Raw genomic sequence first — 26,834 nt, 5'->3', positions numbered from 1 at the left:
ATCCATGTTCAAGTCCCTTTTTCTCAACATTAATAATTTTGACTTTCTCCTTTCTCCTTTCTCTTAAGATAAAGATCTGTATACTTTGTGTTTTAGTCACTGATTAATTGGTAGTAAATAAATGACTATTAGATGCAATGAATAGGTACTGGCTGATCCTCAAGTGACACTCCAATAAGAACCACAATGACACCTTGTCTGCAAAACCTACTCTTCATTGATAGAGAAGATGAGATGGGACAGGGGAAGCCAGGCCAAGGTTGCATCATTTGCAACAGACAGGCAGGCATGGCAGAGGAGCAATAGGTAGGAACTTATATCCTGATCCTCAGGCAGGAGGTAGAAAGAGTGACACTGGGCCAGGAGTGGGCTTTTGAAATCTCAAAGCTCCCCAACCAGGTGGCACACCTCCTCCAACAAGGCCACACCTCCTAATCCTTCCCAAATAGTACCCCTAACTGGGAAATAAGCATTCAAACACATTTGCCTATGGAGACCATTCTCATTCAAACCCCACATCCCACTTGCTGGCCCTCCTAGGCTTGTAGCTAAATCATAGTACAAAATGCTTTCAGTCCGACGTTACTGTTTTATTTTTTTTAACATATTCTAGATATTGGTTCTGTGCCAGATAAATAGTGTGACAGTTTTTAGGCTAATTCTTTGCTCTCTTGACTTGACTTCTTGGCTGTGTGGAAGCTTCTTAGTTTGTTACAATATCACATATAGTTTTTGCTTTTGAGGATCTTGCTCTGGGGTTCTCAGCCAAAAATCTATACAGATGTGTTGAATTGATTCCCCTAAGCTGTCTCCTGGAAGCAATGTGGCTACCCAGGTTGTCCAGTGCCGTTTATTGAGAAACTCCTTTCTCCAATACATGCTTTAGTGCAATGGAAATAATATAGTGTTCAAAAATAATCCCATGAATTTTACAGTCAACTATTATCAACGAGGACACTAAGGACTCCCTTCCTCCCTCCCTCTCTCCCCTCATCTTCCCTACCCTCCCTTCTCTCTGACAAAATCTTACTCTGCAGCTGAGGTTGGCCTTGAACTGAAATCAGTTCTCACAAGTGCTGAGATAATACATGTGAACAGACCTGCCCAGTTAAGGACTATTTCCGTAATGATGTTGCTATTACTTTATGACTCTCCAACCTGGTACTTTAAGAAATGAGAACCATGATGTAATCATTTGGCAGAATTCCAAGGATTATATTTTTTTTAGTTAAAGCATAAAATGAAATGTGCAAACCCAAGGATTTCATTTTCTATGACTTGGATTAATTTTTAATTAAGCTCTCTACCTCCAGTGAGTTGATGGTAGGGAAAAAGAATGCAAATGAAGTAAAATATAATCTCAATTCTCTGGGAGTTCACTCCTTTCCCACCTATCCTTGCCATGGGTAGAACTGTACTTGCATGGTGCTGGCTGGTTGGTCTTACTACTTCCTACTGCTCTCACTGGGGAAAAAGGTGACACCCCATGTTGTTTCTTTGCTTCAAGAATATTCACACATCTCTCTCCTCCGTCTAAGAGGAATTTAAAAAAAAAAAAAAAAACAATGGGCCTTACTTAGCCCACATTGGCCTTGAACTCCTGATCCTTCTGCCTCCTCCTCCCAAGTGCTGAGAGTATAGGCATAAACCAGTATGCCTTGTTTACACGGTCATAAGGATGCACTCAAGACCTGAAGCAAGCTAGGCAAGCTCTCTACCAGCTGAGCTGCATCCCCAGCCTGGGAAGATGTTATTTTAGTGAGTGGGTAGGACCACTATTTCTATATCTTCTATCCAAGGTACTGCACCCACACATACAAAAGCCAGAGTGACTTGAAACCCATATCTGTTTCCTACTTTGCCACGTGACTCTTCTCAGGAAAAGCACTGAAGGAAAGAAGAAAAAAAGGAGAAAAAGGAAGATGTTGTTCTATGGTTTAGCTCAGCTTTGTACACATGCATGAGCTACTACCCTGCAGTCCCATTTGTGTTGATGATCTAAATTATGAACCAGCACTGTGTATGCAACTAACTGCAAATTTTGTTTCCAAGGAATTGAGTTATTGCCCAAAAGAAAAAAAAAGAGAAAAGAAAAAACTCTTCTTGAAACCTCAGTGTATTTCATATCCATGGTACAGCCTTCTATAAACTATAAGCTGTGTCTGTTATCCAGACTCTCAACAATGCCTGTCAATGTTTTACAGATCTGAATGCCAAAGGAGCCATCCTCAATGCCTTTGAGATGTTTCGCCTCAGGTCCTGTGTGGATTTCAAGCCCTATGAAGGAGAGAGTTCGTACATCATCTTCCAGCAATTTTCTGGGTTAGTATGGAATGTTATAAAGCATGAAAAGAATGTATCCTTCGGTTTGTGAACTGTCACACTTCTATTTTGAAAGCTGAATAAATGATAGGAATAAAGCAAAATCACACCTTCTGCTGCTCTCTTAGCTTCCAAGCCATCCCTGTAGCCTCTGTCTTCATTCTTGCATAAGTAGCATTTAAATTAGTATTCAAAGGTACACAGTGCTAACAATCTCAGGGATAATAGATAAGTAAGAGGATGCAGTCATTGCCAAGGCACTTACAATCCCCCTGGAACACTGAAATCTACCAGCAAAGCCCTTCATATGGGTCCAGAAATCAGAGTGTAGAGCCATAAGATCATTTGTGGAAAATTCTAGGTTTGCTAACAGAGGAAGGAAACTTCATTTATGAAAAAAGACAAAAATTTTTTTTGAGAAAAAGAGGGTGAGTGATTCCATGATAAACTTAGGGAGTCCGTTCAGGTTCCCTAGTCTGTTAGTGTCTGAGGCATGTTTGGGGTTCTTCTTGGTGAGGGCCCTTCAGAAGCAAGGTTGGCAGTAGACTGGTGACTTACTGCTGTGAGCAAATTCCCAAAAGGAGGAAGGATTTATTCTGGCTTGCAACTTGAGAAGGAATATGGTCTATAGCGGTGAGGAAGTCATGGTGACAGGAGGGTAAGGTGGGGGACATTGCATCCTGAGTCCTGAGGTGGGAAGCAGACAGGAAGTGGAGCTGGGCTATAAAATCCCAAGGCAGGTCGCATTCGAAGATTTCTCCAGTAAGACTCCACCTCCTAACCCAGGGGTTCTCACCCTTCCTAACACTGCAACCCTTTCCTGCAGTTCCTTATGCTGTGGGGACCCCTCCAACCATAAAATCATTTCCTTGCTACTTCATGTAATTTTGCTACTATTAGGAATTGTAATGTAAATATCTGATATACAGGATCTCTGACTTTCGACCCCTGAGAAAGTGTCGTTGAACACCCCCACACATCTGTCATCCCCCTACACACCCCACAAAAGGGGTCATGACTCACAAGCTGAGAACCACTGTCCTAAGGTTTCCATAGCTTACAAAACAGCCGGGGACAAACATGGGGGTCTAAGTGGTGCATTTCATGCTCAACTGTCCAACAGAAGGCAGGGGGCATTCCATGAAGGGGAGGGAGGTTCGGGAATTTGCCAGGATTTCCCCCAGGATGCTTAGGGAAGTTTTGGACTCTCCTTGCCTATGGTCCTTCAGTAGGAGGCAGGCAGCCTTCTCTGTGTGGTCAGACTGCATCCAGAGCTGTGAAGGAGAATACCAATTTTCTCTCCTTGATGCCTTGTTATGGCAGTTTGTCTTCAGGGAAGGGTGACTTTTAAGATGGGTATCACTCTAATTTGGCACAAGAAAACACAGAGGTTGCTTGTGGAGGTCATCCCACACTAAATTCTTTTCTTGTCCTTGAGCCATTGAAAGTAAAGGAAAATACTTTACTTTCGGTTTTTGAAAGTTCCTGTTTAAGCTTTTTATTTTCAGCTGATCCAAGAAACTGTATACTTTAGGGATGAGAGGCCATGCTTCCTACATGTATGATGAACTGGTCTTTAGGTACAAAGTCATGGCTGGTTCAGGGGAGTAAGTTTTAATACTCAGATGCACAGTAAACTGACTAGGGCTGGCAAAACTGTATTGGACATTTCCAAACAGACAGAAGAGACTGTTTTGAATGAGCCTGTAACCTCAGTACCTAGACACTTGAGATTCTGGCTAGCCAGGTTGCTTTGGGGTCCTGACTGTGCCTTCCAAGTTCTGGGATTATAGGTGCCAGTCTCCTTCTCCTGGCTTTTAAATGGACACTGGGGATTTGAACTCTGGCCCTCATTATTGCACAAGTGTTCCACTAAGCAATCTCCCCTGCCCCCCCTCAAAAAAAAAACCCTAATTTTCTTCTTTTTGTCCTGGAATAGCCATTTGAAACATATGAATTACATGGAAATAACACCTCTATAAAAACATCTCCTTCCCCTCCCTCTCCAAAGGTGCTGGTCTATGGTTGGCAATCAATATGTGGGACAGAACCTTTCTATTGGTCTGGGCTGTGACCATAAGGCCATCATTGAACATGAGATCCTGCATGCTCTGGGATTTTACCACGAGCAGTCAAGGACGGACCGGGATGATTATGTGACCATTTGGTGGGATGAAATTCTTTCAGGTGTGTATGAACCCAGCATTAGCTGTTGTCTTTATGCTGCTATTGTCTCAGTGGCTTTCTGAGAACATCTGTGAGAGCCCCAGGCTGACCCCGTGGGCACATGCTGTTTGACCTCTCCAGTGGGAACAAGGGCTGTGAGGAAATAGCAGCTTGAGGAACTCTCCTTGGACTGTGCTCACATGGTCACAACTGGTCCCTGAATGGGAGAATGGGGTGACTCACTGTGGGGGTCACTTCAAAGAGTATATGCTTTGTATCAATATCTTGTTAACACTTAACTAAGAGTCTATTTTCTTGTTGTGATGAGTATAAGGAATTGGATTTCAGAGGACATAGGTCTGTCCTCTGCAAGGCTAAGGTGGCATGACTATGATGATGACCAGAGAACACACTCCAGAGGGTTTGTGTATGTGCTTATGTATATGTGTGTTCATGTATATATGTGTATATTTATATGTGTGTATGCATTTTATGCATGTAGGTTTGTGTGTATGTGTGTGTGTGTGTGTGTGTGTGTGTGTGTGTGTGTGTGCTGGCTAGTTGTTTTTTTATCTTTTTTGTTTTTTTCGATACAGAGTTTTCCTGTGTAGCTTTGGAGCCTGTCCTGGAACTAGCTCTTGCAGACCAGGCTGGTGTCAAGCTCAGAGATCTACCTGCCTCTGCCACCTGACTGCTGGGATTAAAGGCAAGCACCACCACCACGCAGCTGTGGCTAGTTTCATACAAACTAGGGTCACTTGGGAAGAAAGAATTTTAGTTGAGAAAATGCCTCAATAGGATTGGCCTATAGGCAAGTCTGTAGGGCATTTTCTTGATTGTGGCAACTGAGAGGGGAGGACTGAGCCTATTGGGAGCAGTGTCACACCTGGGTGGATAAGAAATCAGGCTGAGCAAGCCTTGGAAAGCAAGCCAGTAAGCATTGCTCCTCCATGGGTTCTGCTTCAATCCCTGCCTCTGCGTTGCTTTCGTGGCTTCCTATAATGATAGACTGTGATGTGGAACTGTAAGCTGAAGTGAACCTTTTCCCTATCATAATGTTTTATCACATCAGTAGAAAACCAACTAAGACAACATGTATGTTTATGTGTGTATGAGTGCATGTGTATACACAATGTATATTATGTGTTTGTACATGTGTGTATGTTTTTATATGTGCACATATATATGCACTTTTATGTGTATGCACACATATAAGTATGCATATGTATGCATATATATATATATATATATGTATGTGTGTGTATGTATGTAAGTGTGTGTGCCTGTGTGTATGTATATGCGTGTATATATGCATGCAGTTTTTTAATTAGTTCAGGATGTGAAAAAGCATTCTTTCAGATCATAAGTAAATAATGAAACTTTACTATGTTAGAAATGACTTCACTCAGCACACATCATGTTTTGAGTAATTTCCTTGCTCCAGAATTTTTATTTATATTTCAGTTTCATGCATAGGTTCATGCATGACAGCATGTATGGAATAATTTGACTTTTAGGGGCTCATGAGAACTGGCCAAGCTGTAAAATTAAATTTGAAAAGACTCATGTTAGCAGAGCTGATTTGGGGAAAGATGGCCAGTGGTCCTTACAGGAAGATGGATAGAGTTTCCTAATGTATCAGCCTCCTCTATGTGGTTTCTCAGCTTGTGTCCCTCCAACCCATCACATTCTGATAATTCCATGAATGTGGAATAATGGAGAAATAACAGGAAAGCTACAATTGTAAAAGCCTTATGTGTCACCAGCATGCAACACACACACACACACACACACACACACACACACACACACACACACACACACGTCAACTCTTGTTGCCATCTAAACACTGAGGCCAAGCAGTTGTCTTAGCTGAGGGTTCCTTGAAAGTAGCTTGGAAATCTATTTCCTCAGTGATGCAATTTCAGATTAGACTTTATGTGCTTGGCTCTCAGAGATGATTGTACTATAACTGGGTGTGTATGGGGAGTGGGGAATGGACTCACAGGTAAAAGCACTACATCACTGACTATGAGCCTTGGCGTTCTCTTAGACTTGCCTATATTTGTCTACAGGTCTGAACTTCTTTCCTTCCTACTCATATAGTTGGCTTTGCTGAAAATTTCATTAGCAATAAAAAACCCATTTCCATTTCTAAGTCTTGAGGAAAAATAATACGCAGTAACTTTTAAAGATAATCTTTAGGCAACCAATGCCCATTGATTAGAGTGAACCCATGCTGCTTGGTTTAATATGCAGATGTGTTCAGTGCTGGTTGAGCCAGGGTGGCTCAGCACATATTTTATCTCCCACCTCTGTTTCCATCATATAAATTCCATATATCTAAATTACCTGCAATCACTGGATTACTGTTCTCCAAGGAGACAGCAAACCCAGTGAGCAACAAAGCCAGTATGCGTCCCAGAGTCATTTGTGCCTTTTATTGTATCTCATCTGCAAGCCATGCAGTCTTGAGTTTAACGTGAGGCCATCATGATGAGTGATGACTTCGAAGCAGTTTCTGCCCCCAGTGTCTGAATCAGGATTGTTTCTTCTTTGCCACTAAGGAAAAGATTCAACTTCTGAAAGAGACACGTAGTTGTTTTTATAATGGAAAAAAACACCATGACCAAATGCATTGTGCATGTATAATTTTCCTCTCTCCAAGAAGGAAATTAAAAACCTTGCAACCCTTTCTATCTGAGTAGGAAACGGAAAATTATTGGGGACTGGCCAATTACAGGACACTAATCCAGCTATATAGTTCAACTCTTCATGTTATGACATAGCTTATCACCTTCTTACTAATCTGACCTCAATACGTTACCTTTGATAGGAAAATATTTTTTATTTCTATCAAGGGGCATGAGCTTTGATTGACACGATTCTTTCTTGCCAGACGTTCACCTTTCCCTTTGATCCTTGAATTTCTTTTTCCTAATACACAAAAAAGCTGGTCTGGTAGAAAAATGGACAGATCTGGTGATGGGTGTACTTGGTTATTAGGAAGATATATCTTAAACATAATCCTGAATATTTTCCTTGACTCAAAATTTGTCTTTCTTTTCTTTTGTTTTCTTTCTCTCTTGCCTTATATTTACTATTTTACTTTCTTAAAGATGTAATATTTCCATTTTTGAGATAGCTGAGTATCTAGGCACAGAGGAAAATTTGAAGAGGATAACATGGCTGAGTGGTACCTAAAGGTTCTCTCTCCCTCAGGCTATGAACACAACTTCAACACTTACGATGACACCATCATCACAGACCTCAACACACCCTACGATTACGAGTCCCTGATGCACTATGAACCATTTTCATTTAACAAGAATGAAAGCATTCCAACCATCACTGCCAAGATCCCCGAGTTTAACGACATCATTGGACAGCGCCTGGATTTCAGTGCCATTGATTTAGAGAGACTAAATCGAATGTACAATTGCAGTGAGTAGCTCTGTGACTGAGGACTAGCTAAAGCGGCTTGCCCTCACCCTCCAATACTTTTCTTGAATGCTCTGCCTACCAGCCGGACTACATAACCTTAACCTTTCTCTCTTTAGAAAAAGACATCTCATGGGATGCTTGTGTCATATGCCATGGTTTCTAAGGAAACAGTATTGGGCAAATAGGAGCTGTTAATGTCTAGTTCCTATGGCTTCCCTCTAGAAGGTGAATAATTATGTATATAGGTCAAGACAGGCAATAGGGCTTAAAAATGTGTTGTGCTTGCAAAACTCTTTCCTCGGGTTATTCCTAAAGTACTCTAAAGCTTTGAGATGGAGGCATTTTCCAATTGTGCTAAAAAGCTATACGGGGAGCTTAGTGAATGCAAAGCCCATTGAGATAGCTGCCTCATCCTTGGTCTTGAGTTCATGTTGGCCTGTCTAGCAAGGGATAATTGCAGGTCTTTATCCTGGCTCTCTGAGCTACATGCTTCTGTGTCTATGTTGTAAGAGCAAACGGGTGACAGTAAGAACTGCATTTGGGAAAACTTCAGGAAAACAAAAGACCTCTCTGTGATTTTTGTTCGTTTGTTTGTTTGAACAGTCGTGTTGTAGTGGCTTAAGCCATTAGCTATTTGGAATGAGATACCTTACATTTTTAACCATGTGTCAAAAATCTCATATGTAGCTTCAACTCACACCCTGTTGGACCACTGTGCCTTTGAGAAGACAAACATCTGTGGAATGATCCAGGGAACCAGAGATGATGATGACTGGGTCCATGAGGACAGCAGTCAGCCTGGAAAGGTGGATCACACCTTGGTGGGACAGTGCAAAGGTTGGTGATAGTAAAAAGTCATCACCCTGAGGTGGTGCATTTTGCCTTTAGGTTATTGTGTTAATTATCAAACCTGAAAATCTGAACAAGGACAAAGAATGTTTCTCATATCTTAATCACTAACTCAATAAAAAGTATCCAGGCTATGCAGACGCAAGGGAACACTTGTCCTCACCCCTGTGTGCAGGCAACCTTAATTAGACTCAGTAGGTGACACAAAATAAATGACTTGAAAATAGGAGGTGAATGTGCTGGGAAGAAGTTTCCCAGGAGCCGGTATAGGGCAATAGAGAATGCATATTATCAAAATGCAATGTATCCATGTATGAAATTGCCAAGGGACATATTTCAAAATATTTTTAAATGAAAATAAAAAAGAAAGATGTATGTTTACCACATCAAAACTGTTAAGGGAATCCTTGGTTAATAATAGGACTTTATAAGGGAGAATAGTGTTTCCAGGTCAGTACCCACCAATGGAAATACCATGCTAGCCTCAGGTAACATATACAGTTTGTGGTAGTCTCATAAAGGGCTAAAAGGAAACATGTAAAATTCATCTTGATTCAAAGGTACTAGTATTATCATATGGAACCAACATATATTGCCTATACAAGATTTTTTAACTTTGTGTGGGAACTATCTACATTATTACCCTTAACAGCACTTCTCAGTTTGTACTGGCCTCACCTTGAGTCCTTAGGGATGTGTGTCATACTTGGTATATTGGCAGCAGAAGATCAACTAATTCATGTATTTGCTTTGTTTAGTGAAAATCCATAAGGTCAGGCGGATTTCAGTTTGAAATGCAGCTCCCCCATTGACTATCGGGGTTGATAGGAAATTGTTATTGTGTGCTGATTTTCTTAAGATGTCTTGGCATTTAAAAGGCTTGCAAGACAAAAAAAAAAAATACTAAAACTTCCCGGAGGGATGGAGGAAGAGGAGGCTTACAAAGCCTCTAGCTGGAAACCTGTAGCTTCCTTCTCTCACTTTCCAATAGTTTCAACTTCCCTTTCTCTGGTGGAGCTTTTAAAATTCTACTCATTTATTTGTCTATTTGTTTACTTACAAGACAGAGTCCCCTGTGGCTTGGGCTAAGTGCAAACTTGCTACTCTGGGGACAATGACCTTGAACATCTGATCTTCCTGCTCCACTTTCCAAGAGCTGGGATAACGAGGTGCAAACGATATATTTGGTACTGAGGATTGAACTAGGTTTTCAACTGAGCTACATCTCTAGCCCATTTAAACTTTTTATTTTAGTGACTGTTTTTGTTTATCATGTACCTGTCATGGAAGTCATGTCAAGCCTCTTTGAAAGCAAGTGGGATTACAAGCTATAGTAGCCCTTTAAAGGCTAGACATTCTCTTAGCCCGTGCCAGCCTGAGAGTTGATTAGATTTCCTTTCAGAGGAGCCAGCTAAATGCCAGGCCACCAAGAAGAATGTCAGAGATCATAAACTATTGTAGAAGAAGAACCTTCTGGGAGAATGTTCTAGGTCCCCAGTAGGCAGGAACCATACCCCAGAAGTAATACACGGGGGAAGCTCTAGTATTTTAACTGGACCGTCTATCCTGAGTCCTGCATTCAAATGCCCCACTGCTAGAGAGTGCTGTCTAAGCTCAGGTGGACTTCAAGAGCCTGAAGGGTCCCCAGGGACAGAACCCACCTCCCATTTGAAACTCACCTATAATAGGGGACCGTGCTCATTCAGGTGAGCTGGAGTGTGGATTCAGACCTCCTGGGTCCTATACCTGAGTTATTTGATTTTCAGTTCTCACCTCTAAAACTAACATGGGCTTAACTTTCTTCTTCAATGTTACTCCAAAGTTTTCCTTTATATTCAGGGGAAAACCTTAATTAGCCCCTAGTATGTCTGAAACGAACCATTCCATGGAACAGTAGAGATGATTCTTTACCACTGATAATAGACTCGATCTTTGTTGTTCTAAACAGCATTTTCAGCACTCACTGCTATATACATCCGAAACCCAAACCATAAGCCTGAAATGTTTCTTACGAATTTGAGGAGATCAACTCTTTTCTTCATAATGAATTTTTAATTTAAACTAGGAAGTCAGCAAGGAAAATAGAATTCATCTCACAAATTTTGATTGAACTCCGTGTAAGGCAGACATTTGCATTTTACAAACCTGGAAAAAAAGGAAAATAAAGGAAATGTGCAAGTTGGGACCCTTTGCAATTTCAGCATTCTGGAGGCTAAAGACAGGAAGATCATGTGTTCAAAACCAGCCTGGGCTACATAGAGAATGTCTCCAAAAGTAAATAAATATAAATAAAATAGAGATATGTGTTGGTGTTAGCTAGTTAGTAACTATGCCCATTGAGAAAGGATGTTTCCATTTCTATTCCTCAGAGAAGTTCTAGCTACAGGTGCCTGGATAACAGCCATTGTTTCCTGATTCACTAAGTCTCGGTAAATGGTACTGTGTCGGGGAAGTCGGAGATGGATGTTGGCTGTTCTCTCTACAGGTGCTGGCTACTTCATGCACTTCAATACCAGCTCAGGGGTGACAGGAGAGGTAGCCCTTCTGGAGTCTCGGATCCTTTACCCCAAGAGGAAGCAACAGTGCCTGCAGTTTTTTTATAAGATGACAGGAAGCCCTGCAGACAGACTCATTGTCTGGGTGAGAAGGGATGATGGTGCAGGCAACGTGCGCAAGCTGGTCAGGATACAGACTTTTCAAGGTATCTAGAGCCATCACAGAAGGACTGGCTTGTGGAAATGTGGGGCTGTGGTTTTTCTTCTGCTTCTCTCCCCTGGCACCTTTTCCATTCTTCTTTTGCCCTTTCTGTCTCCTTCCATTCTTCCACTACTTCCTTCTCCCCTTCCTCCATCTCCCTCGTCCTCTTCTGTAGCTGGAATTTCTTTCCAGCCTGGTCCTGAAGCCAGTTAGCCAAAAATAAACACACAAAGACTTATATTAATTTATAAACTGCTGGCTGATGGCCAGGGCTTCTTACTGGCTAGTTCTTTCTTAATTATTAATCCGTAACTATGTATTTCTACATGGCCATGCATGCCTGGTGCATCCTATCTTCCTGGGCTCTATAGGGTGTCTCTTCTTGGTGGCCTCCCTCTGCCCCTCTCCCCAGAATTCTCCTCATCTCATAGCCTCACCTATATTCCTGCCTGGCTATCGGCCAATCAGTGTTTTATTCATCAACCAATAAGAGAAACATATATTCAGAAGGACATTTCCCATCACTCTTCTGAAAGTCTACCATAATCTCTGGCATGTTTTACCAGAATGCCTTAAGCACTTAGGAATTAAGGGCTTAGGTTAGACTCCAAGCTACTTCTACAAGAGGTCATATGAATACATAAATCCAAAAAGCAGGCTATTCAGAGGCAGAGATGCAAAAGCAAAGAGATGCTAAACAGTTGGCCATAACTGGTTTTTTGTTTGTTTGATTTTGGGTTTTTTGTTTTTGTTTTTTGTTTTTTGTTTGTTTGTTTGTTTGTTTGTTTGTTTGTTTTGGTTTTTCGAGACAGGGTTTCTCTGTGGCTTTGGAGGCTGTCCTGGAATTAGCTCTTGTAGACCAGGCTGGTCTCGAACTCATAGAGATCCACCTGCCTCTGCCACTGTTTTTGGTTCTGTTTCAGTAAAGCAAATGACATTATTTAAAACACCGAAGTACTTCTTTGAGGTCTCCTTCATAAAACTTCACAAGTAGGTTCCAGTTACTTCAGCATTTAAAATAATGATGGGAACATAAATCATTTAATATATAGACTCCACTGGGGCCATTTGCATGCTAAGTGTTGTTCTCTGTGTTTCTGGGAGTCAAAGCGAAAACCTTTGACTACTAAGATAGGCAGTAAGATGTGAGGGTCACCACATAGTTCTTTAAAGCTAAATATTTCTGGGTTTGTTGTTTTGTCAGTGAGTCAGAACAAGTAAGGGAGACAAGCTTTCACTTTTTCTACCCAACAAAGAAGTCTTCAAAATGAAAGTAGGTATTTATTTTTTGCCTTATATTAAACAGACTGCCACTTTTAAAGGGAGAAAATTCCTTGAGACATCTTTGGGAACACCTCTACCCACTCCATCTTCAGCTGGCTGAGAACTCTGCAGTCATGGCTTTCTTTCTTTCTTCTTTCTTTCTTTCTTTCTTTCTTTCTTTCTTTCTTTCTTTCTTTCTTTCTTTGTGGCAGGGGAGGTTCATGGTTTGCTATGGCCTGGCTGTAATTAATCAAAACTAATATGGTGGAAATGAAATATGTCACCAAGATGTCTTTTTAATAATCAAAACTTTATTGTAAAGAACTAGCACATAAAAAGCATTGTACAGTGAGTTTAGCCAGACCCATATAGTATTCTAAAGATTCCCTTTAAAAGCAAAGAATATTTAAAATGAAAATGTGTTGTGAATAGAATGGTCTGGTTGTTAACCATGTCCAGCTCACTCAAAATGTTACCCTGGAAACATGAAACCAGCCCAAGTGGAATTTAGTTCTGTAAACCAATGTGACTTCCCATAGAGCATCTTGGTAAAGTCTCTAAAAATGATGTATAAATGGATTTTGAAATCAGTCCATTCTAAGCTTGGCCAGTCCGTGAAACTTTTCTAAAAGGTGAATTGACTAAAAGGTGAAACTTTTCTAAAAGGTGAAATGACGACTTGGCATTTATGGGGTATTCAACACAAGCTAGTTATGATCCATTTTGGAGTAGCTTATAACTTTGGTGAAATGTCTATTTTAACTCAGATGTTCAAGTAAAAATGTGTCTATCAATATGTAAGACATGGGTTTGTAAGACACTTCTATATAAGTTTAGTTACAAAATGTTTACATACAAATGTGAGAGTGAGCACACACACACACACACACACACACACACACACACACACACACACACAGCTTATGTTTATAGTGAGGCCAGGACCTCTAATAGATTGAAATCTGAGCTACCTCATATGAAGTTTGTCTCAAACAATCAAGACATCACTATCACCCAACTAATTCAGAGAAGCCTCTCACTTAGATAAAAGCTTGGGGATTTAATTTTAAAAGTCACTGATCACACGGCATAGTCTCTACCACTACCCCGCCCCACATTTCAGTCTCATTATCACAACCTGTATTTAAAACAAAAAATTAAATTAAAGCAGTTGCTCAGTAGCAAGAAGTGAGCTTTCATTCTCTTGTCAGAATTCCCAGTTAGTTCATATCTGTTTTTTGTCCCCATTTTAGTCTTTTAGTCACCCGGTATATTTTCTGTCTATGTGACCTTATGAAACAAGATGACAGCTACACAGATTCTCATGTTACTGATGTGGTCCATGTACATTCTCTGCCTTCTCAGTGTGTTTGAACATATAAACAGTTCCACCCAGAAGGACATGAGAATGAAGAGGGAGACAGATGCTCTTCATTCTGGGAAGAGCTTAGCTCTGGCTTGAAGATGCAGCAGAGGAAATCCCCAGGGGCTCTTCTCGACTTCATTTCCAGCTAACTCTCTTTGCATGTGTTTTGAGCATTCTGAGTTACTCTGCCCTTACCTTACCTGGGCTTCCTACTCTGGCTGTTCAACTTAGGGTCCAATATTCTAGAGTGGTCCCTCATTCTCTTACCTCAGCTCTTTTCAAACTTCCAACTTGTAGTTCAGCCTGGGCAAAACAGCAAGTAGATCCTGCCTGCTCTTAGATTGTGAGTCTCTGGCTTCTGATAACCCTGGATTCCTTGGGTCACCTCCATACCGGTGTTTCCAAATATACAAGGAAAAATCTAGACAAACAGATTTTGGCAACATGTCACAGGCTGAACCATATGAAATCTACCCATTAGTTGATTTTTGACTCCTAAAATATCTATTTTATATGGTTTGGCTGAATGCATGGACATTTTAGTGCTACCAACAGCAGGCAGAGTGCCATAGCAACAGCAAGTTCGCTCAGGAAGAAACCTGCGACTTTGGAAATAGTGAAAAGCAAAACTGATTAGGATTTGATTATCAGTTGTAAAATAAAGCCTGGGGTTGGGGAGGGCCGTGGGGAAGGGGAAAGGATAAGAATGAGCACAGTGACATGCCTGTGAAAATGTTGCCGCGAAGCCCCCTGCTGCTGGTGCCGCCTTGAAATATCACAGTACGTCCTTTTAAACAAGTGATTTGGAAAAGTTGCTTAATGTGTCTACAGTAATGCCTATGTTAGCAGCCACCATGGAGAGTGAATGAGGGAATTGATATGCCAGGCTCATTAATTGTTAACATCGACTGTCATAAACCTTTGTCCTCAGGAGATTCTGACCACAACTGGAAAATTGCCCATGTGACACTCACAGAAGAAGAGAAATTTCGCTATCTTTTCCAGGGCACCAAAGGTGACCCTGATAACTCAGGCGGTGGTATTTCTCTGGATGACATCACTCTGACAGAAACCCCCTGCCCCAAAGGGGTTTGGACCATAAGGAATATCTCCCAGATCATTGCAAACACAGTGAGAGGGGACAAGCTCCTGAGCCCTAGATTCTACAGTTCTGAAGGCTACGGTGTGGGGGTAACCTTATACCCCAATGGTAGAATCAACAGTGACCCTGGCTATCTGGGACTTGCTTTCCACTTGTACAGTGGGGAGAATGATGCCATTTTGGAGTGGCCAGTGGAAAATAGACAGGCCATAATGACCATTCTGGACCAGGACCCGGATGCCAGGAAGAGGATGTCCTTAAGCATGATGTTCACGACCTCCAATTACCAAGGTAATCGAGCAAAATACGAACTGCCCCTCAGTCTGGGATGGCCAGAATCTGTGTAAAAGACAATAGTATTCCTCAGTTTTCCCTTGCGTATAGGAGAAGCATAGTGATGTGAGTGTGGACTTATAGGTTGTTTTTCTTGTGTGTGTGTGTGTGTGTGTGTGTGTGTGTGTGTGTGTGTGTGTGTGTGTGAGAGAGAGAGAGAGAGAGAGAGAGAGAGAGAGAGAGAGAGAGAGAGAAAGAGAGAGAGAGAGAGAGTCCGTATGCATGTATGTGTGGAGGCCAGAGGACAGTCTGGAGTGTTATTCTTCAGGCACCATTCACCTTTTCCAAAACATTTCTTCTTATTATGGTAAAGCATGTGTGGTGTATGTGCAGATGCCTTATAGAGCCCAGATGCTAGCAGAGGATAGAGGCATCAGATCCCCAGGAAGTAGAGTTACGAAAGGTTGTGAGCTGTCAGATGAAGGTACTGGGAACTGAATTTCGGTCCTCTGCAAGAGCAGTTTGCTCTCCTAACTTCTGAGCATCTCTCCAGCCCTCCTGCCCTCCATCCACATTGCTTTGACACAGGGTAGATTAGTCTGGAACTAGTCAAGTGCACTAGAGTGACTGGGCAGAGAGCCCCAGGGATGTGCCTGCCACCATTGCCCCAGGGATTACAAGTGTGTGCTACTATGCTTGGGGGTTTTGTTGTTGATGTTGTTTTAATGTGAGTTCTGGGGGTCAGAATCAACTTCTCCATCAGATGGCAGACTGAGTCACCTCTGCAGTCCTGTTAAGTTTTTCATGCCATTGTCCCTTCTCTATCCTAAGTTTTCTCTCAGTCATCTATGCAAAGCTCGTTCTGTGACCCAGCACAGGAGACTCTGGTTCCAGGAACGCAAATGATCCCCTCCCAACCAAGCTCAGTCTAACTGAGAAGACAAACATTGTTCACCAGAAACTCAGACATCATAAGGCTTTCTATAGTATTGATGTGTGAAGTCCGAGACTGACTGGCATTGTTATGTCCATGAGATAAACTTAGATCAACAAAAAAATGGGCTGGGTTTTTTTGTTTTTTTCCAAGAGAGACATAAGCCTCAATGAAGAATCAGCAGTAGGTCTCCCTGTGTCCATATTAAGGAAGTCACTTAGTAGAAGGCAAATGAGCAGAGCTGTGGTTCTCTGGCCTTCTCACCTCTCAGTTCTAAATTATAATCATAGAGTCAATGTTAAACAAAATCCTTGATTGTGTGTGGAATGTATGCATCTGTTTCTTAGCAAAGCCCATGGTGTTCATTAAAGACGATTTAGAGGAGAGGCTAATGAGACTGTATGTCCCTCATCACTCTGCAGCTATAAATGACTCTGTCATCTGGGACAGGCCATCCAAGGTAGGAGTCTATGATAAGGACTGTGACTGTTATAGAAGCGTTGACTGGGGCTGGGGCCAGGCCATCTCCCACCAGATGCTGATGAGAAGACGTTTCCTTAAGGACAACACCCTCATCATCTTCATAGACTTTGAAGGTACTTTGTTAGACTTCCCGGGTCAATAATTCTCAGCTCTGCATGGCCTATTGATTTACCTTCATTTTAAAGCAAGTTGGGGAGGGAATCTTTTTTCTTTTTCTTTTTCTTCTCTTTTCTTTTTTTTTTTTTTTTTTGAAGAAAAATGCTGTGTTATAGCCACATTTTACTTGTTTGGTCAAGGATTTGTATTTTTGTATGATGCTTTGAATATGTTGTTTGATTGACACATAAAAATTATACTTAGTCATGCAGAGTATACCATGTGATACAATGATACATGTATCTATTATATGACTAGCAAGCCAGGGCAAGTGTATTTAGTGCTTAAAATGCCCATCATTTCTTTGTATTAAAGACTATAATCTCTAACTGTCCTGGGAGAACCCAAAATTTCATCCTTTTGAAGTGCTATCTTTATGATAGTTTATTAGGTATGACAGTGTGTTGACTTCAGGTCAGCTTCAATCTATGTGCCCTTGGTTTGATGATGCAAAGTCAGTCAGTCAATGTGTGACAGAATCATTTTACAATAAAAGAGCTGGCATCATGAGAAAAGCTACTTTTCTATGTAATATGTGGTATTTGTGGAAGATAGACGAGGCTCAGGGAACTTCCAGAAGTGGGTGCCCATCACAGTCAGTTATTAATCTTGGATCCTTTCACTGCCATGGCCTGTTTCCTGAAGATCTCACCCACCTGAACCGGACTGAAGTTCCAGTTACAGCTCAAAGTGTGAACTCCCGAGGTCTCCTTCTCCAAGCTCAGGAGGCTCCTGTCTTGGGAGAAAGCTCTGGAAGAGCTGTGACAAGCCTGGAAGCCCTGACAAGCAGCCTGGACCAGGGACAAGCCAGCCGACAGAAGCGGTCAGTGAAGAATACTGGCCCCATGGAGGATCACAACTGGCCACAGTACTTCAGAGACCCCTGTGACCCAAACCCTTGCCAGAATGATGGCATCTGTGTGAACGTGAAAGGCATGGCCAGCTGCAGGTAGGCTCCAAGGCCAAGGGTGGCAGGAGGTAGATGAGGTAGCATATCTGAGTCAAATTTGATGTTCAAAAAGTCACAATGATGGGGCTGAGGAGGTGTGTCGGTTGGTAAAATGCTCGCTGCACAACCTGAGGACTTGAGTTTGTGTCCCTAGTGTCCCCCAAAAAAACAGAGCATAATGGCACACTTCTGTAACCCCAATGCTGGGAAAGTGAGGGCAGGAGAATCTATGGAGCTCACTGGCCTAGCTAAATCTAGCTAAATCAGCCAGCTTTCAGTTCTGTGAGAGATCCTGTCTCATAAAAGAAGGTAAAGAGTGATGGAAGAAGATAACCAGTGTCTCTCTCTGGCAACATGCACATGAATGCACCACACACACACACACACACACACACACACACACACACACACACTCACACACACACACACACACACACACACACACACACACTGCACACAATACATAAAAGAATGTGACAGTGACTACATTACACAATGTATAATGTTTGCCTTGAGGACTATTGATCAACACTAGACCTACAGGCTTTATCCTAAAGACTTTCTGCTCTTTGACCTGCTGCAGAGATTGAAGACCAAACTTAAATCTTCATGAACAGCAAATGTCTTATGAGTTATTTGTTGGTAGTAGCAATCATAGTTTTAGAATTCATCAGTTCTGTTCTATTACTATGTTTCCAATAACCATAATGGGAGCACGTGCTTATCATCATATTTCTGCTTGCTGGATAACGTGTGTCCTCCTCAGTATTATGTGGCATGATCTGAATTCTCTTTTCTGCTCTTGAGACATAGTTCTTCTTACCCTCATCTAGTATATCAGGGAGATGAATGCACAAAGTGTAATTTGTCTCAAATTATCCAGATAATCAATGCTGGAGCTGGGACTTGCATATACGAATGCCTGCCTGTGCAGTTTGCTGTGTAAGCTAGTCATGCTTCTAATGATTACACAAAAGTAAAGAATATGTCATAAACAGATGTGTGTAGGGAGAGAACTCTCACCTGCAGTTGGCAGGCTGCAAGCAGGTGTAGGAGCCAGCTGCATGCTGTCCCCAACAGGCATGTTTCCTCTATTTCTTTTCTTTGGCGCTTTTACTTGGAACTAAGTTCAGGCTTGTGGATACCCTGCATAAACACTGCAGGTTCCCCCGTGTTCTTAAACGGTTTTCCTGTCATATTAATATCTCACACAATCACGTTTCAACTAGCTAAGGCAAGACATGAACAATGATAACACAACTCTATGGAACAGACAACAGACTTCATCCAGATTGCAACAGGTTTTCCTCAATGTCCCCTTTCTATTCCAGGACCCCACAATGCATTCTGCTCCGTGTCTCCTTAGTTTCCTTCAACTTGGAACAATCCTTGTCTTTCATCCCTTTGACATCTTTGAAGAGTGACACCATTACTCTGTAACATTTTCCTTAATTGTTTTGACTCTAGATTTTTTTTTTCACCGTTAGATTGAGCTTATGCTTTAGATACCAGGGGTCAAAAGTACTTTGCTCTTGTTATGTTCAGTGCTCCTGGGGACACATCAGAAAATGTTGGCTGACTCCAGATATGGCACCAACAACAGATCAGACTAGGCCTGCACCTCTTCCCGAGGCCCTCAGATAGATGCCACATCCCAGCAGGTACTCCAACTAGATATGCTTGTCTCAGGAGTTGTCATACAGGCACCAAAGTATTCCTTTCCACAGCCCTGAAGCTGGAGCTTTGTGGGATAAGCTTGCTAAAGGTAACTCAAGCTGGTGGCATTGGATCAGAAGAAAGGTATTTCTGATTCCTGTTATTAATTTTTAAGAAGCAAATTCTCAAGCTAGAGATGAAGCCTTAAAAAAAAAGTGAGGTGTTGTGGCTTACTTTTATAATCCTGGTGCTTGAGAGGCCAGTGCCGGAGGATCATGGGTTTGAAGCCAGCAGGAGCTATGCAGTAAATGCCAGGCTACTCTGGGGTATCACACGATACCTTGTCTCAACACTCCCCCAAGAACTAAGAAAGTAAAACAAGTCCAAGGATAAGAAAAGAACACCCCAGCCTGCTCCACTGAGCTGCAGCTTGAGGTTCTTGGAACAAAAATGGGCTTTGTCATTTCGGAAGCTGTGGAGCCCTTCCCCTAATGATTGTGATGCTAAGTGACATTTTAAAAAGAAAACAGTCCCCAAGTTTAGCTACAATGTCCCTACTTTGGGTTAACAACCTTAACTGGCACAGGAGCTGTTTTTCAGCTTCAGGTGGAAAACACCAACCATGTGACTCTGAGAGTTATTTATCCTTCCTCAACTTAAATAACGACAAGGAGAATGGCTGGGTTCTAACCCAGCTTGTGGTTAAACGATACCTATGAAGGCTGTGGATGGGCTCGCTTGTTTGCTACTGTTATTGGTGGGTCCTGTTGCTAGAAAGCACCTGAGGTTCAGATAGTTTCCACTCTCTGTGTCGTGTTCCGCAGGTGCGTCTCTGGGCATGCCTTTTTCTACACGGGAGAGCGCTGTCAGGCCATGCAAGTACATGGCAGCCTGCTGGGCCTGATCATTGGTGGCATCACTGGCTTGATCTTCTTGACCTTTGTCATATTTACTAACACTTACCAGAAGCTGATGCAGTGAGCAGATTCCTGCGGACGTTCACCAGACTGCAGAAGGGACTCCTCCACCCAGAGGAGCGTACTTCGGGATAATTTTTATCAAGCGTGTTTGAAAGGGCTTCCCAAACCAAAGCTGCTAGCCTAGTGTGAGGCTCTTACCACTTCCGTCTCTGCACAGCTCTGTTAGCCTTCTATGAGTTCCTGGTGAATCCTTATGTCCTGGGCCAGCAGCCATCATATTTAATTATAAACCTTTGCTTACTTGACCCTCCCACCTTGGGTCACACTGGACCCTCTCCCTTATATCTCACTGGACCCACTTCCGTTAGATCACAAGCTCCAGTCAGGCAGGGACCGGTTATCATCAGCCACCACGTCGGCCCCGGTGCTAGAAGCACACTTGGCAGGTGTGTTGTGGGTGCTCCATAAATATTAAATGAATGAAGCAACAAGCGAGTGAATAGCTGTGGTATAATAGTCTCTTTTTTTTCTATTTCAGATCATAAAACGTGATTAAATCTATGTGCAGCTATTTTAGAACCAAATAGTTTTCTCCAGACAGTGGTCTTATTGCTCATTTAGTATCCCATGAAATGATTTCAAAGATCCCTCTGGTAGGCTGAGTTTCCATGGCGTGTCGTGTGCTTTCTTTTTGCTCTGGTTTTAATGGAAAGACTTAATAAATCCAATAAAGATGGAACATGTGTACTCTCTGTCCCCATTGTTTGTGTGTGAGTGTGCATGGTGTGTGTGTGTGTGTGTGTGTGTGTGTGTGTGTGTGTGTGTAGATCCCCAAATTTCTTTTTGAGAATCTAAAATTGTAAAGTTTACTTTTGGGCTGGGTTTGTATCTGAGCCCATAGAATGTTTGTCTATCAATCAGGAAGCTCAGGGTTGCTCCCCAGAACTGGCAGCCCCTGTCTTTGATCTACCATTCAGGAGGTGGAGGCAGGAGGATCAGGAGAGTTCAAGTCATTCTCAGACACAAGTTCCAACCAGGGCTACGTGAGACCCTATATAATGGTGATGATGATGAACGGTGCATTTTCTATGGTATTCATGAATAACTGTGTTATATTATCATATTATGTTAACAGACCAAAGGCATCAGGTAGAACTTTAAAGACATGTATTTAGCTATTTGTCAAACCGTAGCCTCAAGCTGGCAAAATGAGGCTGGCACAGGAAAGTTGCAGGATGAACCTAATGAAAAGGAAAGCTTTGATTCCCTTCCTCAGCCAGCAAAGAGTTGGCTCTTGATGTTTAATGACAAGACAGTCCCAGCTACCCTAGTGGCCCAGGTTTTAGGTGACTGGACTTCTTGGCCACAGGCTTCATTGTATCTCCATGGGGTTATTATGTACTGAAAACACATATGAGGGTAAAGGAAGAGTCCATTGCCAAGACAGGCAACTAGCTTGCATGGCATCACAAAAGGACTCCGGATAGGCACTCTCTGACTGGAGATACAGAAGCATGCCTGGGAACATGCCCGGCAGGAGGACCTGACACCATGGCATAGCCCCGCCCCAGAGTTTCTAATTTGGCAGGTCTTCGGTGATTTGTATTTCTAACAGGCTGCCAGGTGATGCCAATGCTACTGGCCTCCTCCACATCCCTTAAGATGTATGTTCTGGCAATGGTGACACACGCCTTTAATCCCAGCAGCAGAGGCAGGTGGATCTCCAAGTTCGAAGCCAGCCTGGTTTCCAGAGTGAGTTTGGGGACAGAGAAGCTCTGACTCAAAAACAAACAAACAAAAATAAGAAATACTGTTGTTCTAGTGAATAGGAGGCAGTCCGCACCACCATGCTTGCTTTCATATTTCTTAGACTGTTGCTGTTGTTTTGAGATTTAAATATATTTCACATGCTTACATTTTGAAATTGATTGAGAATGTCATACAGGCATATAGTATGTTCTGATCAAACCCATCCCTCAACTTGCCACCCTCCACTTAATGCTGCCAGTGCACCCATGGGTGTGGAACTGCCCACTGAAGGGTGGAGAAGTCTGTCAGAGGAACAGCTCTGAAGACAACTGACCCCCCCCCCTCCAGCATCCATCAATTGACAATAGCTCCTCAGTTCAGTGTGGGACTTTATGAGCCCCTCCCATCCATACTGGAATACCTGGGTTTTTAGACTATTGATAAAGATCTGCAGACAATAACTAACAAATATCAGTGACTATTCTAGGAGCACCCTGGGTACCCCTCAACTTCCTCTGGGGCATGGAGGTCACAGTGCATCCTGGCAGAGCATTGCCTTTGGCCCATTTATAAGCAAATTATAGCCTAACCTCTTTGTATATGAGCCCCTCCTTTCTGTTGGATTACACTATCTTCCCTATGACTAGACAGAATCCCAGAAACACCAAGTCCAGTGCCTGCACTGGAGTAAACTGGGGGCCGGCTACAGAGTACAGGTGTAGCAGAGAGGCCACAGGACTCTTAAGGACAAGATCTGTCACTCTCAACAGGTTTCAAAAAAGTTTAAGAAGTCAGACATTTTCGAAGATGCTATAAAAATCAAGCTATCTGAAACTACCTAGAGTTCTCTTTTGCTTGTTTTCTGGATTCTGGGGTGTGTGTGTGTGTGTGTGTGTGTGTGTGTGTGTGTGTGTGTGTGTGTGTAACTAGTCATCTATTTTTTGACATATACACAAATATAGCTAAACCAGCTGCTCTTGTTATCTTCAATGTTTTCTGAATATGTTTCTCCAAAATCTCTGGGCAAAATGAATTTTTAAAAATGAATATATCATAGGGCTGGAAAGATGGATTGGGGTTAAGAGTAATTGTTATGACTACAGAAAATTGGAGTTAGGTTCATGGTACCTGAGAAGCTGGGGATACAACCAAATCTTCCTCAAATATGATCAAAATACACTATATAAAATTTCCAATAAAATATTTTTAAAAGAAAAAAGATAGCCGGATGTTGGTGGCACACCCCTTTAATCCCAGCACTCTGGAGGCAGCAGCAGGCAGATCTCTGTGAGTTCGAGGCCAACCTGGTCTACAGAGTGAGTTCCAGGACAGCCTCCAAAACAATACAGAGAAACCCTGTCTCAAAAAACAAAAACAAAAACAAACAAACAAAAAAAGTTATGAATCTTAGAAATTCTTCTGTTTCTTTCTTGTGTGTGATGTCTGCCTGTGTGCATGACCATGTGTGTGTGTGTGTGTGTGTGTGTGTGTGTGTGTGTGTGTTTGCGCACACACACATGGAAGCAAAAGGTCCATGTTAGGCATCTTCTTCAATCTGTCTTCGTTTCTCAGGTCCTCATGCTGGCTTGAAATGCTCTTACCTGACTGAGCCAGCTTCCCAGTCCCTGGAATTTTTTCGAAGACTCCTAGCCATAAATTAAATATGAAAGTGGAGAGGCTGTTTATTTTCTAAATGGAGATTCTATGTAAACCTCAGAATAGCTCCAGGGAAGGACTCAAAGTGACAATGACTTTATTCAGTCATGTCTGGGTCTCTAGTTCTGACCTGTTATCTCTATAAGAATCACCCAGCAATTAGTAGAGATCACGACATTATCATTTCCTTTACTTTGTGGAAACTGAGTAAACAGGGTGCTTTTCCCAAGTCACCAGTTTACATAGGCGGTGCAAGTCACAGACTGACTTCCACACAACGTACTGACAGACTTCCAATCAAGCATCCGCATCAGCCATGTCACCTCTCTTCTCATGCAAGTGAAGCAAAAAACAAATTATTCAGACCCCCACCCCTTCGGTCTTCATGTTACAAGGAAAAGCATGGAGTAGCCAACTCTATTAAGACAGTGTCTCAAATCTCCATGGTATGGATTTTAATGCAGCCTCCAAAACTCACACTTCATTTCTGGAAAATCACTTTGCCCTCCTCTGTGGCAGCCAACGACCTGAGAATGCTTGATAGATCTGTGCCAAGAATAAAAACAACACCTTCAACACCAGAGACACACAGCCATACTTGAATGATAACTAGCAATTAAAATGGCAATGGGTGGCCAAGCTGTTGTATTTGGGGTGTCCACTTGGTGGCTAATCTGAGGTCACCATTTGAAGTGCAATTCTTTGTCATTCTCTTAGGCTGAGGAAGGAAGCTGGATTTGCCCAAAACATTGGTCACCTGCTCCTGTGTGAAATAATTATATGAGGTTAAACTTGAGTTAGATTTAACTTGGGGCTGCAGAAATGGCTCAGCAGTTAAGAGCACTGACTGCTCTTCCAGAGGACCCCAGTTTGACTGTCAACACCTACATGTACCATGCTAACAACTACCAGTTCCAGAGTATCCATGTTCTTTTCTGGTCTCCAGGGACACCAGGCTTACATGTGGTATGTAGACATACATGCAGGCAAAACACCCATATGCATATACATTTTAAAAATAAAAATAGGACTTAATCTTCTACCTTTCCTATCCTTCACAGTTCTCTCTCCCTCTCTCTCTCTCTCTCTCTCTCTCTCTCTCTCTCTCTGTCTCTCTCTGTCTCTCTGTCTCTGTCTCTCTCTCTCTCTTCCTCCCTCTCTCTCTCTCTCCCTCTCTCTCTCCCCCCCCCCTCTCTCTTTGGAGTCTAACAACCCATCCTACTATGCATGCCTGCTCCTAACAAAGCAATAGGCAATAGGTTGGAATATACTGAAGTTCCCATGTTTCCTGCTAGACACTGCATTTAATACTTGACTCTAGAGATCAATGGTTGTATGAACTTTAGGCAAGTTGTTTTTATTTTTGAAAATCTGGAAAATGAAGAAAAAAAGAATATTCACTTATGTCTTGGTTCTATTTCTACTGCTGTGATAAAGACCAGACCAAAAGCAAGTTGGGGATAAAGAATTTGTTTGTCTTATATGTCCTCATTACAGTCCATCATTCTGGAAAGCCAAAGCATGAAACTGGAGGCAGGAACTGAAGCAGAGACCTTGCAGCGATGCTGCTTACTGGTTCCCATGCCAGGCTCATGATCAACTACTTTTCTTATACCTCCTACGACCACAGGGTGGCACTGCCCACAGTGGGCTCAGAAAGCATTTTATTAGGTGGGGTTCCCTTTTCCCAGATGACCCCAGCTTGTAGCAAGATGACAAAAACTAACCAGCGCAATAGACCCCTTGTAAAACTGGCACACATGCACATCATAATCAAACAGTTATCTTTCCTTTGTTGTTTATCCACAAGAGCTCATATTAACCTTATGGTGTCATTTTTTAAAGTCCTCCAGTCTTTAAACATTTCAACACTTTAAAGGAGTCCAAGTTCTGTTAAAAAAATCTAATGTCTCAGCCAGGAGCAGTAGTGCACACCTTTAATTCTGGCACATGGGAGGATGAGACAGATCCTAGAGTTTGAGGCTAGCCTGGTCTACAGAGCCAGTTCTAGTACAGCTAGAGCTACACAGAAAAATTCTATCTTGAAAACAATCCCTTCCAAAAAAGAAAAACAAAACAAAACCCCAAATAAAGAAATAAAATCTAATGTCTCTTTGAACGTCTGAAGTCTCAAAACTGTGGGCTCCTGTAAAACCAGAAACTAGTTAAATATATTTATTCCACGAGGGAAGAACCAGGGGACAATCACAATAAAAATCAAAGCAGTATAAGTCAAATCCTTTAGTTCAATATACAACATCTGAGACTCATGATCTTCTGGGTTCCAGTGGACTCAGGCTGCTTCGTTTCTCCATCTCTGCCATCTGAAACACACAGTTTGTCTCATGGACTCAGGTCAGCTTCACTGACCTGAGTGACAGCTGCTGCTGTCCTTGGTAATCATCACAGTCTTGGCACCTCCAATATGCTGGGATCTTCCCTGAAACTGAGGCTGCACCTTTGCCAATGTCCTCTTTTCAGGTACAACAACCCTGCCACAGCATGCCATCAGGCTCCCCTGATTTCCAGTCCTGGGGTTTCCACTCCAAAGAAGTCTCCACTTTTACTGGTGGCTTCTCCTGAGCTTTTTTTAGGGTCTCTAACCCTGTCCCAGCTGCTCTCTTTGACACCTTTAATCTTGCAGTTTTCATTCTACCCAAACCAATACAACCTGGGGGACTCTTACATGTTAACAAGTTTATTGACAGCATGAAATAACGTGTCCTGGATCCCTCTGGACTACAGCTCTGTGTGTTGACCCCAAGGAAATACTATGAGAAGGTTTTTCCACACTGATGTCCATCTCAACAACTGCTGGTCTCTCGGCCCCATCTGACCAGTATGAATTG

General features: G+C 42.3%; 1 protein-coding gene across 1 annotated transcript in view; it reads left to right on the top strand.

Annotated features, from left to right (window-relative positions):
• Positions 1-20,950, top strand: part of Mep1a (meprin A subunit alpha) — a 28,652-nt gene extending 7,702 nt beyond the window's left edge. The window contains exons 6-14 of the mRNA XM_035453465.1: positions 2,205-2,322; positions 4,334-4,509; positions 7,711-7,932; positions 8,620-8,769; positions 11,267-11,482; positions 15,039-15,494; positions 16,824-17,012; positions 17,701-18,004; positions 20,485-20,950. Of these exons, the coding sequence (XP_035309356.1) occupies positions 2,205-2,322; positions 4,334-4,509; positions 7,711-7,932; positions 8,620-8,769; positions 11,267-11,482; positions 15,039-15,494; positions 16,824-17,012; positions 17,701-18,004; positions 20,485-20,641 (1,988 nt within the window). The 3' untranslated portion in view covers positions 20,642-20,950. The remainder of the gene's footprint in view (positions 1-2,204; positions 2,323-4,333; positions 4,510-7,710; positions 7,933-8,619; positions 8,770-11,266; positions 11,483-15,038; positions 15,495-16,823; positions 17,013-17,700; positions 18,005-20,484) is intronic.
• Positions 20,951-26,834: the final 5,884 nt, after the last annotated feature.

The sequence above is a fragment of the Cricetulus griseus genome, assembly GCF_003668045.3.
Source record: "Cricetulus griseus strain 17A/GY chromosome 1 unlocalized genomic scaffold, alternate assembly CriGri-PICRH-1.0 chr1_1, whole genome shotgun sequence".
NCBI classification, from domain to species: Eukaryota; Metazoa; Chordata; class Mammalia; order Rodentia; family Cricetidae; genus Cricetulus; species Cricetulus griseus.
The sequence above is the reverse complement of the archived record's forward strand: the minus strand, read 5'-3'. Positions and strand labels throughout refer to the sequence as shown.